The sequence below is a fragment of the Macaca nemestrina genome, chromosome 9 (assembly GCF_043159975.1).
Source record: "Macaca nemestrina isolate mMacNem1 chromosome 9, mMacNem.hap1, whole genome shotgun sequence".
NCBI lineage: Eukaryota > Metazoa > Chordata > Mammalia > Primates > Cercopithecidae > Macaca > Macaca nemestrina.
In genome coordinates, this window is record NC_092133.1 from 89,264,539 (window position 1) to 89,282,772 (window position 18,234).

The 18,234-nt window shown below is 57.0% G+C and overlaps 1 protein-coding gene across 3 annotated transcripts in view; it reads left to right on the forward strand.

Annotated features, from left to right (window-relative positions):
- Positions 1-1,270: 1,270 nt before the first annotated feature.
- LOC105486614 (ret proto-oncogene) overlaps positions 1,271-18,234 on the forward strand; it is a 52,953-nt gene continuing 35,989 nt past the window's right edge. For all 3 annotated transcript variants that reach the window (XM_011749542.2, XM_071070054.1, XM_071070053.1), the window contains exon 1: positions 1,271-1,523. In XM_011749542.2, coding sequence (XP_011747844.1) covers positions 1,457-1,523 — 67 coding nt within the window. In that variant the 5' untranslated portion in view covers positions 1,271-1,456. The remainder of the gene's footprint in view (positions 1,524-18,234) is intronic.

Here is an 18,234-nt window from a genome sequence, read left to right on the forward strand (position 1 = left end):
AGGTCTGGACATCATGGTTGGCTGAGTGCAAGCCAGCCTCTGTCTTGGCAGTTCCCCCTCCTGCCTGTGAGGGTGACTTCACTTTGACTTCATATCTGCAGTGATGTGCAGATCACTTACTCAGCCCTGAGCTCAGCCAGGCAAGAGGGCGGGGTTCTGCACACAGCAGGCAAAGGAGCGGCTGGCTCAGGGGCGCCCTGTGCCCAGGTTCCCAGGCTCTTCATCCTCAAGGGCCCATGGGCTTCCCTTCCTCCATCCCTCTGCGCCTAGGTGCAGGCCAGACCTCAAAAGGCAGCGAGGGATGGGGCGAGAACAGAGAACTTCCCCACTGAGCCCATATCCAGCCTCACCCAGAACCCCTTCTCAGGTCTAGTTGCTGCTCGCTACTAGGGGTAAATGTGTTTTGCGCATCATTTCCATCATTTCTTTGGGGGAAAATTGGATTCTTTGGGGCTCCAGTTCCTCCCCGCTACTCACTCGCCGACTGTCAGCCCCACCTCTTAAAAGAGTTCTGCTGTGTAAGGGATGCAAGGGCCACCAGCACCAGGTCTCTGAAAGGCGGCCGGAGCCAGTTTCCGGTTTCCAAGGGTTGGAACAGTACTGGTGGGGGGAATCACAAACTGCCCTTCCTCAACCCTACCCTCTCTACTACCCCAGGATGTTGAAAAAGGCTATTCTGCCACTCTTCCCCTGCTCAGCTCTTCCCCGCCTCCCGCCTCCAGCCCCAGCAGAGGCCGCGCTCCCACTGCGCCTCCCGCCTCTGAGAAATGGCGCAGCATGCGCTCCGCGGAGAGCCTGGAGGCGGGGCGCCCTTCGCTGAGTCCGCGGGGTCGCACCCCGAGCCAGTCGGCCAGACCTGCATCCCGCGTAGCATCCCTGCCCTTTCTGTGCAGCGGAAAGGGCAAAACGCAGGGACTGCAAGTGAGCGCGCACCGGGTAGGAAAAGCGGTTCTGCGTGCAGAGGTGCGTGGACCCGGGCTCCAGGGTTCCACCCGCACCGCGCCCCTCATGGCCCGCACACGACTCCTGCCGCGCCCTTTTCGGCCGCACCCCGCTCCTCCCCAAGCCCCACCCGGCCCGCGCCGCACGTCCCGCACTGAGCTTCTACGCGCGTCGCGCCCCGGCCGCACCCCGCGCAGCCAGAGCAGGCACCGGAGCCCCGCCCCTGCCCGCACCCCGCCAGCCTCCGGCCTCGCCTGGCCCACCCCTGGACCGCCCCCGCACCGCCCAGTCCCGCCCCTACCCGCTTCTCCGGCGCAGCCGGCGTTTGCCTCGCTTCAGTCCCGCGACCGAAGCAGAGCGCACAGCAGCGCTGAGTGCCCCGGAGCCCCTGCCGCGCGCCCAGTGTCCGTCGTGTCCGCCGCGCCCCGGGCGGGGATGGGGCGACCGGACTGAGCGCCGCACCCGCCACCCAGACCCGCCGGCCCTCCAGCCGCGGCCCCAGTGCGCACGGGCGATGGCGAAGGCGACGTCCGGTGCCGCGGGGCTGCGGTTGCTGTTGCTGCTGCCGCTGCTAGGCAAAGGTGAGTCCTGCCGGCTGCCGGCTGCCGGCGCCCGCAGCGGCCAGGGCGAAGTTGGCGCCGAGCAGCGGAGAGGACGCATTCAGAAGCGCCTTTCTGTTTGCTGTGGGCAGCGGGCTGTGCGGTCGCCGGTCGCCTGGCCGCGGCTGGGAGCGCAGTGGCTGCGGCGGGCGGCGGGCGGCGGGCAGGGCGCCTCGGGCTGGGGCTGGGCGGGTCTCGGGCGGGAGCGGAGCGCAGGCCGGGCAACAGGGGCCGGTGCTCAGAGCCCTAGCCATAGCCGCAGGTCTCAAATCTGGCCGCGCCCTACGCCAAAGCCGCGTCCTGGAGCAAACTGGACAGCAGTTTCGGAGCCGGCGTGGCGGATGGGTCAGGGACTCCCAAAAGCCCGCGATTCGTGCGGGGAGTTCTGTTTCGGCAGGAGACGGCTCCGTCCTGGTTTCCTTTTCCCGCTCAGCGTCCGTGCGTTACTCCCCCAGCTCTGCCGTCCTGGCCAGCCGAGGGTTTCGGAGGCTCTTTTGAAAAGATTGCTTTTCCCTCTTGCGCTTTTGCCGCCCAGGTCTTTAAACACCTAAAAACCGTGGTTTCTGGGGTGGCTCCCCCCGAGGGGCCGCCGTGATCGGAGTCCCACCCGGCAGCCCTGGAGTGGTGTGGCGCTGCTTGGCAGAGATGCTGAAGATGCGGCTATAGGAGGCCCAGGGCTTGGGGTGGGGTAGGGGTTTGCGCCGCCAGCCAGCGTGGGTGCTGGGCCTGGTGAAACCGCAGATGCCTTAGGATCCCAGCATTAGGTGTGGCCTTGCAAAGATGGTCATCAACCCCACCCAAACTCTAGCAGAATGAGCCGCAAGGCTGTGCAATCTTTGACCCCTTGGTGCACGTTTTAGTGTCCCTCAAACTGGCCCTGACTTAATTCCCTCCAAGTGCTTGTGTATGAACCAAGTTTCCCTCTAAGAGGGTAGGAGCCCTGGCCATCCTCCCTCACTCCTTAGGAAGGGCTTTCTCTCCCCCACAGCCTTTGGGAACAGAAGAAGCCGTGGGCAGTCAACCTGTCTCTGGCCCCAGGCCCTGCACAGACTGAGTTTCCAGGCCTGCCTGAGACTTCATGTGTGTGACCTGTGCCTCAGCTCAGCATATGCTGAGGCCAGAGTGGGTCCCCAGTCCACCTAGCGAGGGACAGGGGAGAAGCCCTTGCCCTCCTATCTGTTCTGAGTGTTAGGACTTTGGGGTCCCAGTGCTGCAGGGGGAAGACACGGGGCAGAAGCAAACAAGGCGCCCTGAGGCTGTCTTGGGATTCTGGGCTGTGGCTTTGGCTTTGAGGTTGTGGGTAGGAGGTCAGGTGTCAGCAGCTGCTATGTGCTGGGCAGGGGACTTCCCCACACCCTTCCACAGCGTTGCGTTCAGTCGGGGTGGCCAGTGAGGCTGTGGGGGCCAGGCTCTGGGGGTTGGCTTGTGGCACTCAGCAGGCATTCAGGTAGCTTTCCATCCCCAGAACCCTGGCCCACAGACAGCTTCCGCAATCCAGAGATCGTGAACCCCTAGCCCCTGGGATAACCCAGACACCACAGTTGGTAGCACTGGAAGTGGAGAGGCAGCCCCACTCCCTGTTGTAGACAGCTAGGGCCTTTGGAGAGGCCTGCGGGGCTCTTTCCCAAGAGCCACAGCTCGGGAGGTTCAAGCCGCACTCTTGGAGCTGCCAAGGACCGCCCCAGTAAGCCCTGCGGTGCTCCCCAACCACCCCCGGGGACAGCTCGGCCTCGAGCGCCCTCTTGCGGACGCTGCCCTTTAGTAGCTGGGCCTGATGACAGGCACAGACAGGGTCTCTAGAGGATGAGGGTCCTTCCCCAGCTCACACACACACACTCACACTGGATCACCATCAAGACACACTCCTGTCCCTTCTCATGGCACTTGCTCCCAAGGCTGTGGACACGCACAGCGTGGTTCCTTCACACCCTGCCTCACCCAGGTCCACACAGGGACCCCAGCCCCTCTCATCACTCACACACACAGGGACCCCACGTGTGTATGCAGGGACACACACTCCTCATACCTGCAGGGCATAGCCTGTCAGCCCCAGGTATGCTGGAACCAGAGTGAGAGAACCTCCATCTAAAAGTTACATTCATTTAAAAGTTGCTCTTAAAGGTTTCTGACATTTCACTGCTCAACATAGATATGGCTGTCCCCGTTGCTTGGATGAGGAAACTGAGTCTCAGCTTCTGGGGTTCCCCCCAGATCCCAGGCTGACCCTGCACCTCAACCTCCCACAGCTCCTCAGCAAGCCTCTTGTCTCTTGTCTTCCTGGCCTGACTTCTTGGGTCCTGTTTTGCAGCAAAGAAGGACCTTCCCTCTCTGCCCCCGGGCCCCAGGGCCTTCTGCTCCCAGCATAGAAGAGCTGGGCAATGTGACTTGGCAGGGCCCCAATCCAAACTGCCAGACCACCCTTTGCAGAGGGCCTAGGCGGCCCACCTCTGCCTGAACCACCAGGTGTCAGCGTGGGCAGCTCAAGCCAGGGGTACAGCTCCCCCTGCTTCATCCTTTTCCTCCTCCCCTTTCTCTGGCCAGAGGCTTCATCAGGTTCACCTGGGCCTGGCCTGCTTTCTCCTCCACCCCAGCTCACTGACCCTGTCTGGTGTCCAGGAGCTGCCTGCAGCCCACACTGGTGGGCTGGGCCTGCTGGGGGCCTGCAAGCAGAGAGCAAATGGGGAAGTGCATTGAGCTGATTCACTAAATTGCCTTTATTCTGCAGAATCACTTTAGGGACAGGTTGAGGAAATCGCTGTTTCCTTGGTGGTGTGAAGAAAATGGGATGCATTCACCTAGTGGGGAGCTAATAGCCTTTTAGCCAGGGGAGGAGAAAATCAATTAAAAATTATTATATCTGTTAAAATGGAACCTGAGGTGCCAAGGGGAAGGGAAGGCCCCAAAGTTGCCATCTCCCCTGAGACCTTCCCCCTCTGCAGCCTGGCCGAGGACCCTCTAGGTCCCCTCATCCTAACTGGATAAGGCTAATACCAACAGTAGCACCCCATGGGGGTTCACAGTGCACTGCCCCTTTGCTGTGCCCACTCACCTCATCTTTTCCAACAAGTCTGCAAGGGCCATGGCCTTGGCCCATTTCACAGGTGAGGAAACTGAGGTTCTCATAGCCTATGGACTCGAACTGGTGGAGAGGATGCAGGAGCTCCCCAACCCTGGCCCTCTGGCTTGCTCCAGCCCGTTCTCTGGGCCAGTGGTTTGGGTCCAGGGTGGGGCTAAGGAGGGCTTCCAGGGAGGTTGCCCTAAGCCTGCCTACCCACTGGTGAGTCCCCCTGCCTTGGGCTCCAGGTGCCCTCCGGACATCCCAACCCAGACCCCAGGGTGATGTGTGGCACCATGCACAGACACTGAGACACTCTCTGGGTCTCATCAGCTTTAGTTGATGTCTGGGAGTCCTGTGGGTCTGGGGACGGGCACCAGGCATGGCTGTGCCAGCAGAAGGGCCGGCCGCATGTGCTCTGTGGATGGCAGGAAAGCATCTTGCTGCCAATGGCGATGCAGATGTTCAGCTGGGACACCAGGCTGTGGCCCTTGCGACCAACATATGCCTAAGGCACTGGCGTCGGATGGAAGCTACTGTGCTGAGGACAAGGGTGTAGGGATGGGGGTTGGGCATCAGGGTCAGGGGTACAGCTGTGTTTCCTCATGCGGGACAGGGCCTTCCCCTTCGTCTTCCCCATCCTCCAGGACAGCCTGGGAGAAGAAAGCCAGGGAATTAGGGGCAAAGCGGGGCGCAGCCCCCAGGCTCCCTGCTCCCCTCCTCCCCGCCTGCAGAGGCACTTCCTTTCTACTTCAGGAGCCCCTCCCCCAGAAGTGGGCCCCACCGTCCTCTCTCCCTGCCTCAGAGGCTGCTCCCTGGTGCTGAGTTATGCTCCCTCCCCGTTCTCTGCTGTGCCCTCTATCTCCCCTCTCCTCTGCAATTATTTTTCAGCAGTGTGACTTAATAGTAACAATAATAGTACCAATAACAGTAGCAATATAGTAACAACAGCAGCTGGGAGCACTCCTGAGGGAGCCTTGGCTCCTGCCTTGCTGCTCTAGGGCTGGGGACTCTCCGGAGCTGTCTCGTGGCAGGAAGAGACCATAGTCAAGGAGACCCTGTGTAGTGACTTCCACATGTGTGTGTGGCGAGGAGCGGGGACTGGGCAGTGACCACCAGGCAGGGAGCGCACCTCGGTCATGGTCACAGAGAAGCTGATGGCACTGAGGCCGTCTCTCCCTGCCCATCTGCCTGCCAGACCCTTCTTCCATGCTCCATGGGGTAGGGGAGCACCCCATGGCCCCTGGGAGGCTGCCAGTCAGTGGGACTATGAGGTCAAGCTGGGAGGTCCCTTGGGGTCCATAATCCAGGCACTGCACCCCTCGGGGCTGGGAGGGGAGAAGGCCCCAGGCCCACCAGAACCCACCTGGTTCCCCCACTAGAACAGCAGCCGGGGCTGGCTCAGGGATTGAGGCGGAGCCTTGGGAATTGATTCTTTGCTCCCTGAGGCAGGCTCTACCTCTCATAGGAGAACTTTGGAGGACAGGCCCTCTCCTGACCAAGGCTCTGGGACACTTGGCAGCCGCTGAGGTCCTGCCTTACCTCTCTGCTTCATCCCGCCTTCCCTGAGCTCTGGGGCCAGGCCTGGGCATGGTTGAAGGTGTTGAGACAATGAGGCCTGGACCTCCATGGAGCTCTGGTCCCGCAGCTGGGTGATCATGGGGGCCTTAGGGACCCTGTTCCCCTCCATTCCCCAAGCCTAGAGGCCATGAAGCCCGTGGGTCCCTGAACTGTCCACCCTGAGACCCCAGACAGAACAGAGCTGGGCAAGAGCAGGCAGCGAGGTGTTCTTGTTCCCGCAGCTCCTCCTGGCTGGACTCCTGGCCTCTGGAAAGCCTGGGGCAGGGAGATGGTGCCAGCAGGACCTTAAGGACAGCAGTTCAGGTAGCACTTGGCCCTGGAGGGAGCAGGTGGCCAGCTCCGAGCAAACACCTCTGTTTGCTTTCGCCTCAAGGGTGGCTCCACAAAATATAGCAGCCCAGGCACCACCACACAAAGGTCACCGCTGCACCTGGACAGGTGTGCACCCACCTGGTGGACCAGCGGGCATAGGCTTTCTTCCCTGATACCAGGGATACCTGGAGGGCCTGGTGCTGGGGCTCTATGCTCAAGGGAGAGCCTGTGGCCCTACAGCCCCAGGTCCTGGACCCCCTCCCAGATTCGGGTGCTGCAACTGTGCTTCCGCTTCTGGCTCTTGCTCCTCTGTGCTGCTGCAGTCTGTGCCCTGCAGGAGCTAGGGTTCCAGGGAAGCACCTGAGGGGCAGTGTGGCCCCAGGGCAGGAGGACAGTGGCCACCAAGCTGTTTCCAGTTCCCTCGTGTGCCTGTGACTCCAGAGGATTCTCGCCCTTGTGTTCCTGAGAGGGAAAAAGGAGACATGTTATTTCCTAGAATTTAAGTAATGAGCAGGGAGATGCTGGGGTAGATGTGTGCTCTGGGTGCCGGGACGAGGGTGGGTGAGCTGGGGGTGCAGCATGAGCCGGTGCAGCTCCGGAGGGAGGGAGAGGGCTCACTGGGTTTCTTCCTCATACTACTTGCCAGTGCAACTGGCACAGACCCGGCAGCTGTTGCTGGGCTAGGGGCCGGGGGCTTCCTCCTGCTCTGCTCCCATTCCTGCTCCACCACCATTGCCTGTAGGGCATCTGCCACCCCCGGGAAGCCTAACACTTAGCCCAAGTGGGGCTCCAGGCCTGGCCCTCCTCACCCAGGAAAACAACGGGGCTCATAGGCACTTGGTGACATGGGCACATTGCTCTGCCATCGTGAGGGGCCAGCCTGGCTGTGGGACCCAGCACTGGTGGGCAGCCTGCAAGTTGTCTCTGCAGGAGACTCCTCTGGCAGGTCACATACAGGACGCCCCACAGCACCTTGAAAACTCATGACCCAGGAAAGTCTCAAATTGTCTTTACTTCCCTAGCCTCCCCACCACCTGTATCTGCAGGGGCAGGTGAAACTGTACTTGGTGACAGGAACGCCCCCAGTCTCAGGAGCTTAACACCATCTACTGTGTCCTGTTTGTGGCACAACCTGGCATGGCTCTTACCTGCTGGGTGGCCACACCTCCCAGCCCGTGTGCCCGGCTGTGTGCATAGGCAGGCACAGAGTTTCGAGGAGCCTGAGGCTTGAGGAGCTTTGAAGCCTGGGAGGGGGCCACTGTCACTTTCCCTGTCTTCCCTGGGAGCCTGTCACATGGCCCTTCTGAACACCCCAGGAGGCTTCAAGTTCAGAGGACACAGGGATGCGGGCATGCAGGGGTGTGCCTGCACACACGTCTGCCTCTCGGCTCTCCAGCCCTTGTCCTGGTCCACATAGCAGGGGCTGGTGGCAGGCCCAGCAGCTGAGGGGGAGGGAGGGGAAAACAGGGTAGCAAATAATTATGGGTTACACTTTTTTAATTGTGAAATTTATATAGCATAAATTTAACCATTTATAAGTGAACCATTTGGTGGCATTTAGCACATTCACAGCATTGCACAGGCGTTGCCTTAGTTCCAAAACATTTGCATCACCCCAAAAGGAAACCCCATACCCATTAAACAGCTGCTTCCTGTCCCCGGGCAACCCCCAGCCTGTGTCCTGTCTCTGTGACTTGGCCTGTCCAGAAATATTTCATGTACATGGACTGTTGTCTGGCTTCACTCAGCATAAGGTCTTCAGGGTTCCTCTAGGCTGTGGCATGCGTCAGCCCCTTCCTGTCAGGGGTAAGTAGTGTGCCGTCACCCATTCATCTGGGGATGGACACATGGGTGCTTTCCATCTTTTGGCAGTTACGAAAAATGCTGCCAGGGGCATTCCTGTTACAAATATCTGAGTTCCTGCTTTCAGTTCTTTTGGGGACATACCTGGACATGAAATCGCTAGGTAATTCTGTTTTAATTTTTTGAGGAGCCGCCAAACTGTTTTCCACAGTGGTTGAATTGTGTTACATTCCCAAGGGTTACAATCTATCCACATCCTCACCACCACGTATAATTCCCTGTTGTTTTCTGGTTCATGTCTCACTCTGGCCGTGCAGCCAGTGCACAGTGCTAGCTCATTGTGGCTTTGGTTTGCCTTTCCCCGGTGATGGCGTGCTGGGCATCTTTTCCTGTGCATGCTGGCCAGTTGCATGTCTCTTTGGAGAAGCATCTCTTCGAGCCCTCTGCCTGTTGTCTAACTGGGTGGCCGTCTTGCCGTACAGCTGACTTTGCTGTCGCATCTGCATCAAGAGCTGCAGAGAAGCAGCTTCATGCAGGGCTGTCACCGTTAGTGATTGAGCCCCGGGTCCCTTGTGAGGAGGATGTGGATTCGTCTGATTCCTTACATGGGCATTGAATCACCACTGCCCTTGGGGACCTTGAGAACGTTCTCGGAAGACCCGGACTCTGAGGCCACATTGAGCACAAACATCTGGAATCCATGATGTCACTATTTGTGCATAAGAAGGGGCCTCCCAGGAACCACCCTGTGAAGGATGGAGGAGGGGGAAGGTGCAAGGAGCCAGCGGACCCCCACCCCACTGACGAGACAAGACTCAGCAACATGGGAACCCAGGGCCGCCCTCTCTCGCTCACCCTGAACCCTGACTCTAAAAATAACCAGGCTGATAATCGGATCTGCCGTAAGTTGATTATCGTCATTGCTGTGGTGTTATGTCATGCTGCCAGGGCCTGGGGCAGTTTTCTTGGGACAGTGGTGGATGCACCTAGGTAGCTCGGGAGGTCAGCACAGAGCCGGGGTCCCTGGCCCAAGGGTGGCAAGCAGCCTCTTTGGGCTCCTGCAAATCTGCTTGGTGGGGGTGAAACACTGGCATCCATAGACAGGCACTCTGTGCTCCCAAGGAGGAGTTCCTGTCCCCATTCGAAGCTAGGGACAGAGCTAGGGAGGTCAAGCGCCCAGCCCTGGCACACAGCGGGGAGGCACAGGGGGATGGACTGGGCCACTCTGCCCTGCCTTTCTGCTCCCTCCTGCTGCTGAACTCTCTTCTTTGGACTAGGCCTTTGTCTTCTTGCCTCATCGTCAGTGGCCTGGGAGGACACTTGCAGTCTTAATCCTGTTTTGGCCCCATGTCCCTCACCCCTCAGGGGCTACCTCGGCCAGAGCCTGTCCCGATTTCCATCTCAGCCACCGTCTGCCCCTCAGCCCCTGGTCAGGAGCTCATTCTGTGAATACTCCTGCACAGACATCACGTGGACTCAAAGGGCATGAGGACCTCGGCTGAGAGGAGCTTACACATCAGTGCAAACCTCTCATTTTACACATGGAGAAACCGAGGCCCCGAGGGGGTGTGAGTTGTCACACATGGGGGCAGTGTCAGGTGAAGACTTGGCACCACTCCCCTGGGCATCCCCTTCCCTGCATGACACCCCCAGCCTTGGGTTTGGATTCCTCTTCACCCTTGATGTTGAGGTCTTTGCTCCCAGGACCTGGATAACAGCATCCAGATGCAGGTGGTGCCCCCTCATTGGGCTGCCTGGCCGTGACCTGGGGCATCAGGATTAGCAGCTTGTTTGGCCCCAGGTCTGTGCTGGGCTGAAACCTACTGTCTCAGAGGCTCGAGACTCTCTCCCCTGACTCTCCAGCAGAGCAGACCCTCAAGCCTTTTTTGTGTCCTCTCCCCAGGGAGAGCCCAGCTTCTGCTCTGCAGCCCAGTGCAGAAGGGGAGGTAGCTCACAGTGCCCCGGCTTCTCTGCATGCCTGTCACTGAACAGACAAGCCCAGGCCAGACTGCAGCTTAATTCCTAACCTCTGTGTGGCCTCCAGCAGGGTACCTAAGCTAGCTCTGCCTCATTTTCCTCCTGTGTGAGATGGAAATCCTTATGGTTCCTACCTCTGACAGTTGTTTTGATGCAGTGGGTGACGCAGGTGAAGCGCCTGAAGCAGACTTGCTTACAAGGAGCACACCGTGGATTCCCACTTGTTAATGTTGAGCAGGGATGAGAAGGGGCTGGGGTAGGGCGAAAATGGGCAAGACCGTCTCAGCTTGAGGAACATGAGCTGACAGCTTGACTTAAATTAGCACATGGACCTGCTTTGAGTCACTGCCTTGCTGAGTGCATGGGGACAGTTGCCCAGGCCAGAGGCACCAGGGTCAAAGCCAGTGGTGATGCCCTGGCCCTGTTGCCCCAGGCCAGGGCCAGTGAACAATGTAATCAGCTGGGGCAGACTCTAGAGCCTTGCAGCCAAGGGGGCCAGTGACCCTTACACGGTCATCCATAGGCCACTTGGGTGGCCAGTCTTTTTACAGCCAGGCCTTGCCCTAGGAAAGAAATTAATTATAACCTAATTGGCAGTTTCCTTTGCATAGAAGCCGGAAGCAACTGCCAGTGAGACTGGTGATTAACTCCGCAGCAGCTGGGAAATCGCATTTGGGCAGGAGCGCCCATCATCTTGGCCAGGCCGCTGCAGCTGGTCTGGGTGTGGAAGTGTGGGTGGTGGCCATTGTGCAGCTTAGGGCCTGGGCCCCTCGGAGCAGAAGGCTGGGTCTGTGTGCAGAAGGTAGCCCTGGGGTGCCAGATCCCCCAGTACCCAGTTGCGGACCTCCTTCTCCCAAACCTCAGCCATGCCTGGACCCCTTCCCCACTCACAGCAGAAGGCTGCATGGCTTTTAGGGGTGTCAGGAGGCTCATGCCCTGGTTGCAGTTCTACCATGGGTGTGCGGCAGGAATTCTGGTCCTCTGTTTTCTAGCATGGGATGAGGTGAGTGATATCTCTGTTCTACAGCAGGGGCTCAGACCGGGTGTGTGAGAAGAGCCGCAGTGAAGGAGGGCCATGCTCGTGCGTGCAGGGATCGTGGTGCCTCCCAGGCCAGGGCCAGGCCCCATCTCTCCTCCTCCTCGCTGCTCTTCCAGCTACCGGCCACCCTGCCTGGCGAGAGGTCCAAGAGGAGAGGTATCTGAGGAGATCCTGCACTCCGCACTGGGTCTCCTGCCCAGCATTTTGGAAGAATAAATTTTTAAGTCTGGTACTGAGGCTGCCCTGCCATGATGATAACTGGTGTCACCAGGACACCAGGAAAGTAGCTGCCCTTGGTGTTTATTGAGTGCCCAGTATGTGCACTGAGCTGCAGAGGCCAGTTTTTTCTTGATGGTTTTACAGAGAGATGCTTAAACCTAGCGTACGAAGAATGGGACAGGCTGTCAGATTTTTCTTGAAGGAGGTATTGGCTTGTTCGTGGGTACAATTGAGCCAAGGAACCAGGGGCTGATGCAGTGTGCTCCTGAAGAGGGGCTTCTATGGACTCCAGTTACCAGAGCCTGCCCCAGGCTTTTCCTTCATACCTGCTCTGTGCCGGGGATCAAGCAGGGTTATAAATACAATAGTGGGCAGGATGAGCCAGTGGTGGCCCTGTGGGTCTTCACAGCCCAGATTTCCTTCCACGGTTAGTGTAGGTTAAACCTGGCAAAACTGCTTTCATTTGGAAGTCTCAGGATGCCAGCAAAGTGATGAGAGTGGTGGGGATAGAGGTGAGATGGGGGTGGTGCTGGTGATAGTGATGGTCATGATGTTGGTGTTGGTATTGGTAATGGTGGTATTGGTATTGGTGATGGTGATGGTGGAGGTAGCGGTGATAGCAGTTGTGGTGGAGGTGATGATAATGTTGATGGTGGAAGTCATGATGGTGAGTGGTGGTGGTGGTGGTGGTAGTGATGGTGAAGACGGTGGTGGTGGACATGATGGGGATATTGATGGTGGAGGTCATGATGGTGAAGGTGGTGATGGTGGTGGAGGCGATTGGTGGCGATGGTGCTGGTGGAGGCAATGGTGATGGTGGTGGTGGAGGTCATGATGGTGAAGGCAGGAATGGTGGTGGTGGAGGCAATGGTGGTGGTGATGGTGGTGGTAGAGGCAATGGTATTAGTGAAGGTGATGGTGAAGGTGGTGTTGGAGGTCATGATGGTGAAGGTGGGGATGTGGTGGTGGAGGCAATGGTAGTAGTGGAGGTGATGGTGCTGGTGGTAGTGGTAGAGACAGTAGTGGGGAAGGTGGAGGTAATGGTGGTGGTAGAGGTAATGGTGATGTTGATGGTTGTGATGCAGCCATCTTCTGTGAGCATTTGCTTGGTGCCAGCCACTGTTCTATGAACTTCACGTGCATTAATTCCTTCTAGCTCCCAACACCCCTGTGTGGTGGGAGCTCTGAGTCTCGGTGGGTACGGAGGGGAAACTGAGACACAAATATATGTCCTTTGCTCCAGGCTTGTTACCACTGCAACACACGCTTTCTCTCCATCACCCAGATGGAGTCCACAGCCTTGCCTGGAATCCACAAGCTTGCCCAACCCTCCTCTTCTTCCTAAGTTCATGCCCTCATGGTCCAGGGAGCTGGCCTTCTGTCTCCAACCAGCATTCGCCTCCAGCTCTGTGCTGTTGCTGCTCATCTGAACTGCCTCCACCTCCTACTGCTTTTCCCCTCCTCTCACTCTGGCTCTGCCCCCAGCCCTCCTGTCCTGCTGGGCTCTGGCTCCTGCTTGTGGCTGCAGCCCCAGGCAGTCCCTTCCCTTTAGCCTCCACTTGCCTGTCTGTGGCTGTCTCTTGGTCAGGCATTTTTTCAGAACAGGCAGCGTGGGGTAGCCCTCTTGGCCCCTCAGCTGGGCTGGGCACTCTTCTCCACCCAGGGCTGGGCCCTTTAGACAGGTTGGGCAGTGTCAGCTCAGCAGAAGGGTGTGATGACTTCGCCAGCCCGCTGACCTCAGGGAGGGTGCACATGGGTGCCCCAGTCAGGTGTCCCAGGGTCTCCAGCCTTAGGGTCTAACACATTCATCTCTCCAAAAGTAAGGATTCCTTGCCAGGGAAAGGGCTGACAAGCTGCCTATTTTCTTGGCCAGCAAGCATCCTCCCCATGAGCCCAGGACTGTGTGTGACCAGCAAGCCATTAGCATGTGCGTGTCCATCTGTCCTGCCTGGTTTGTGGGCTGCCAGGATAGCCGCTCCTTTTGCTGCTCAAGGAAGTACTCAGGACCCAGTTGCTGTCACCTCTCCCAAGGCATGCAGGTAGTGTGGGGAGTGCATGTCTGTTATTTCTGTAGGACACACCTCAGGACCCCAGGGTTCATCGTCAAGAGGCATAACCGGGTGCTCCTGCTGTGTACCAGGGCCAACAGCATTGTGTCGGGGAGCCCGCCCCCACGTGCAAGGACACACCACACACTGAGAGGCATGGAGCATGTGTGGCCTGTCCCACCTGCTTGGCACCACCATAGGCCAGCCAGTGGGGCCCTCCTCTGGCTCATAGGCAGGGCATCTGGAGGAAGCCATCCCAGCCAAGAGCAGGTTGAGTGTATGGGCACCGTCTGTCAGCCTCATACTCTTGTTATCATCAGACAAGAACCCTGAGAGTTAAGGGAGGCAAAGGCCAGCAGGGTCGGGACTTGGGGCAGAGATTGGGGCTGGGACAGGAGCTTGTTCAGGACAGTGGGCAGGACTCCCACAGGTGGAGAAGACAGGGACAGTCATGCACCTGGGAGCCCTGGGCCAGGCTGAGCGAGCGAGCAAGCACCAGGGCCCAGAGTGAGGGGCTGGTGGCGGGGGCATGCAGGCAGCTGCACATCCCAGGCTCTGTGTATGAAGGGGAAACTGGACATGTGTGAGCAGGCCCAGGCCTGGCAAATGGCTCAGAGAGACACCTGTGAACAGCTGTGTGTGGTGGCTGCCCTGGGCAGGGTGAGGCTTAGAGGCCACTGAACCTCCTGAGTTAGAGGTGATGAGAGCCACCCCCAGATGCAGGGAAGACACAGGGAATTGAGGAAGAGAGCAGGACGCCAGGCAGGGTGCACTTAGTCGTCACTTGGAAACCAATGTCTGGTAGTGGCTGCCTGGGAGGCTCTTGAGTTGGCACCTGGGCTTGTGGGAGGAGGAGGCGTGGCAAAGGGAAGGGCTCTGCAACAGAAAGCAGCTGAGATTGGGCCGCCTCTGGGTGCTGCCTCCTCTGCTGAGGCCTTGGATGGGTCCCTGCCTTGCCCAGGGCTGCGTGCTCCATGCTAAGCCTTGTCCTCCTGGGGGCTCAGGCACCACCAGGTGACTCTCAAGCCAGGGCCACATGCGTGCACCATGGACCCCTCCCACATTCAAAGGCAAAATTGTGTTCTGCAGCTGTGTTGGTATAAGACAAACATAATCCAGGCCACTTTATTATTATTTATTCCTTATTGTTATATTTATTTCATCCTTTTGATTTTAAAATTAATTAAAACAAAAACATTTTTTGCGCACCCAGGCGCATGTAGCAGCGGTGCTGGTCAGGAGCAGAGGTTCCTCCTCTGCAGGCTCCTGGCCCCCTGGGACCCTGGCACCGAGGGCTGGCGCTAGTGGCCCAGCCCTTGTGAGCCCTCACACCTGCCTAGAGATGGGGCACTCCCTAGCCAGTCAGGGCGCTCCCGTGCCTGGATGCCGTGCTCTTCTGAGTGGACAGCAGCTGAAGTGGGAACTGCAGCAGAAACTGGCCGTGCCCAGGTGTGTATCTGCCCCAGGCAGGTGGCCAGGGCAGCAGGGCGATGCCAGATGGGGCCAAAAACTTCATGCTTCTGTTTGACCTTGGTTCTAGCTGAAGATTTAGCTGGGTACACATCTTTAAAACTATAAAAACCAAATGCACAGGCAGCCGAAAAAAGGATGGATGAATTGGGCTACATCAAATGTAGAACTTCTGTGAACCAAGGCCACGATCAAAAGACTGAAAATGCAGCCTATGGAACGGGAGAAAAACTTGTAATTCATAGATCTGGTCAGTGTTAATCCAGAATCTGTAGAGAACTCCTCACACTCAACAATAGCAACAAAAAAACCTGATTCCAAAATGAGCACAGGGGGCCAGGCGTGGTGGCTCACTCCTGTAATCCTGGAACTTTGGGAGGCTGAGGCAGGTAGATCACTTGAGGTCAGGAGTTCAAAAGCAGCCTGGCAAACATGGTGAAACCTTGTATCTACTAAAATTACAAAAAAAAAAAAAAAATAGCCAGGCGTGGTGGCAGGTGGCTGTAATCCCAGCTACTTGGGAGGCTGAGGCAGGAGAATCGCTTGAACTCAGGAGACGGAGATTGCAGTTAGCCGAGATCGTGCCACTGCACTCCAGCCTGGGTAACAGAGTGAGACTCCATCCAAAACAACAACAACAACAACAAAAATGAGCACAGGGCTTAGATGGACATTTCTTCGAATAAGATTTACAGATGACAAAGAAGCACATGAAAAGATTCTCAGCATTGCCACTCATTAGAGAAATACAAACCAAAATCACAGTGTGATACCACCTCACACCCATTTGGATGTCTACTATCAAAAAAAGAAAAGAACCAGTGTTTGTGAGGACGTGGAGAAATTGAACTCTTGCGCACTGCCAGAAGGTAAATAGTGCAGCTGCTGTGGAGGACAGCAGGAAGGCTCCTCAAAGGTTAAACCTAGAGCCGACTTCGGCTCCAGCACCTCCACTCTGGATACATACAGGAAAGGAAGCAGGAAGCAGTCAGGATACATTTATATGTCCCCGTTTTTAGCAGCATTATTCATAGTAACCACAAAGTGGAAGTTACCCAAGTGTCCATTGACCAATGAATGGATAAGCAAAATATAATACAGACATACAATGGAATATTACTTAGCTCTAAAAAGGAGAAAAATCTTGCCACATCCTACAGCGTGGATGAACCTCGAGGGCATTATGTCACAAAAAGACAAGCACTGTATGATTCCACTTATATAAGGTCCCTACAGTTGTCAAATTCGTAGACAGTAGAATGGAGGGTTCCAGGAACTGGGAGCAGAGAGGAGGGGGAGTAATTGTCTCATGGGTACAGAATTTCAGTTTCACAGGATAAAAAGAGTGCTGTGGAAGGATGGTTTGCACAGTAGTGTGAACACACTTAATGCCATTGAATTGTACACTTAAAAATTGTAAGATGATAAAGTTCATGTATATTTTACCACAATTTAAAATAACTTTTTAAAACTAGAATCTCTCTTTATATACACCTCCAAATTTGTTATTTATGGTACAACCTCCCTTGATCTGTGTTTTTTTTCCTAAAAGCAAAGTTAGATTATAGCCTCAGGCAAAAGCAGCCTCCAGCTGGGACAGAGCCCATCACCCAGGTCTGTGCAGCATGCTGCAGGTGGTCCTACCCGAGCGAGTCTGGAGAGCCGCTCCGGTGCCCAGGGCTCCTCAGGCACCTATAGATCATTTCCTGAGCTGAAAAGGAGTGGTTTTGTTTTCAGCCTCAGGCTTTGTTTGCTCAGCACAGTGACTGGCCCCACAGGGCTGCTGGTGCACTAGTGGGCACTGCACATGTGCACAGGGTGCATCCACACAGCCCTGTTCTGCCACTGACAGCCTGCCCGTGGCTCCAGTGCCCGTGAGACCATGTCACAGTATCTCCCCGTCCCCTTACCCTCTTCCCGTCCCCGAATTCTGACCATTTCCCAAATGTGCCCAGTCCTTTCACACTCCTGTTTATGAAACCATTGTACTGGCTCGTTGATTCATTGATTCATTCATTGGTTCATCAGTTTATTCATTCAGCTCACAGAAAGTGAGTTGGCAGATGTGGCAGGAAGGTGGGCACCCTGTAAGAGTGAGGAGGAAGTGAGCTGGAGGGTAGAGGGGGCCCTGGGAGCCCTGATGAGGAGCTATGTTTTATTCTGCAAGCAGCGGACAGTTAACACAGGGCTCCACAGAGGGTGCCATGATTCAATGGACCCTGGCTGCTCTGTGCGAAGTTGCCTGTGATGCCCAATGTGTGGTCCAGAGTTGAATGGGGGTGGCAGAAGGGACTCGGGAGGTGGGGTGAGGGGTAAAAGAGAAAGGACTCTGGGGACTAAGGTGTGTGACCTGAGCAGTGAGGTGGGGCCATGCCATGATGAGATGGGGAAGAGTTGGGGACAATTTGGGGTGAGGAGGGGCCAAACTGAGGCAAAGCAGTGGAGGGAGCAAGGCATGAAGATGCCCAGGCTGCTGATCAGCACACCGCACACCAGCATAGAGACGGGATTAACAGCCCAGGGCCTGGATATGGCTGGTGAGTGAGCCGCTGCCACCATCTGGAGGACAGGGTGCAGAGGCGGAAACCAGCCTCGTTAGCATCCCAGCGATGCTGGACAACACCAAAGACAGAGGAGGTCCTGGGAGCAGCTGGGAGAAAGTGGGTTACCCAGGAGGGGCCGGCTTGAGCATGGGCCCTCAGCAGCAGCAGTGAGGCTGAAAGACGGGAGCCAGACCTTATGTAGAGCGGAGGAAAATAGCTGTCCACATGGAATTCTCCACCCAGCAAAAATGGGCCTTCCATGAATGACGTCAAAAAATGAGGCAAGAGAAAGGACAGGCGTGGGCTCCTGCTGGTGGGGGTGGACTCAGTGGCAGATGGGGAGGCGGGAGGGCAGCATGTGGCCAGGCATCCAGTTCAGCAGGGCCACGGGCTCCTGAGTGTTTGTTCAGCATAAATGTTCTGTGAAATGTATTCGTTGTACATGTCAAATATTTGACTACAGTAAGAGAAAACATGAGTGGGAAGTGGGAGAGGAGCGGTGGGGGAGGTGGGGGTAGGTAACAGGTCACATCCTGAGAGGATAACAGTGCTCAGCATGGGGCTGGAGGAACCCCCATAGGGACAGCTGGCCTGGGGAGGCAGGGACCGCCCCCAGCCCCCAGGGAGGAGCCCTGGGGCCTGTTTC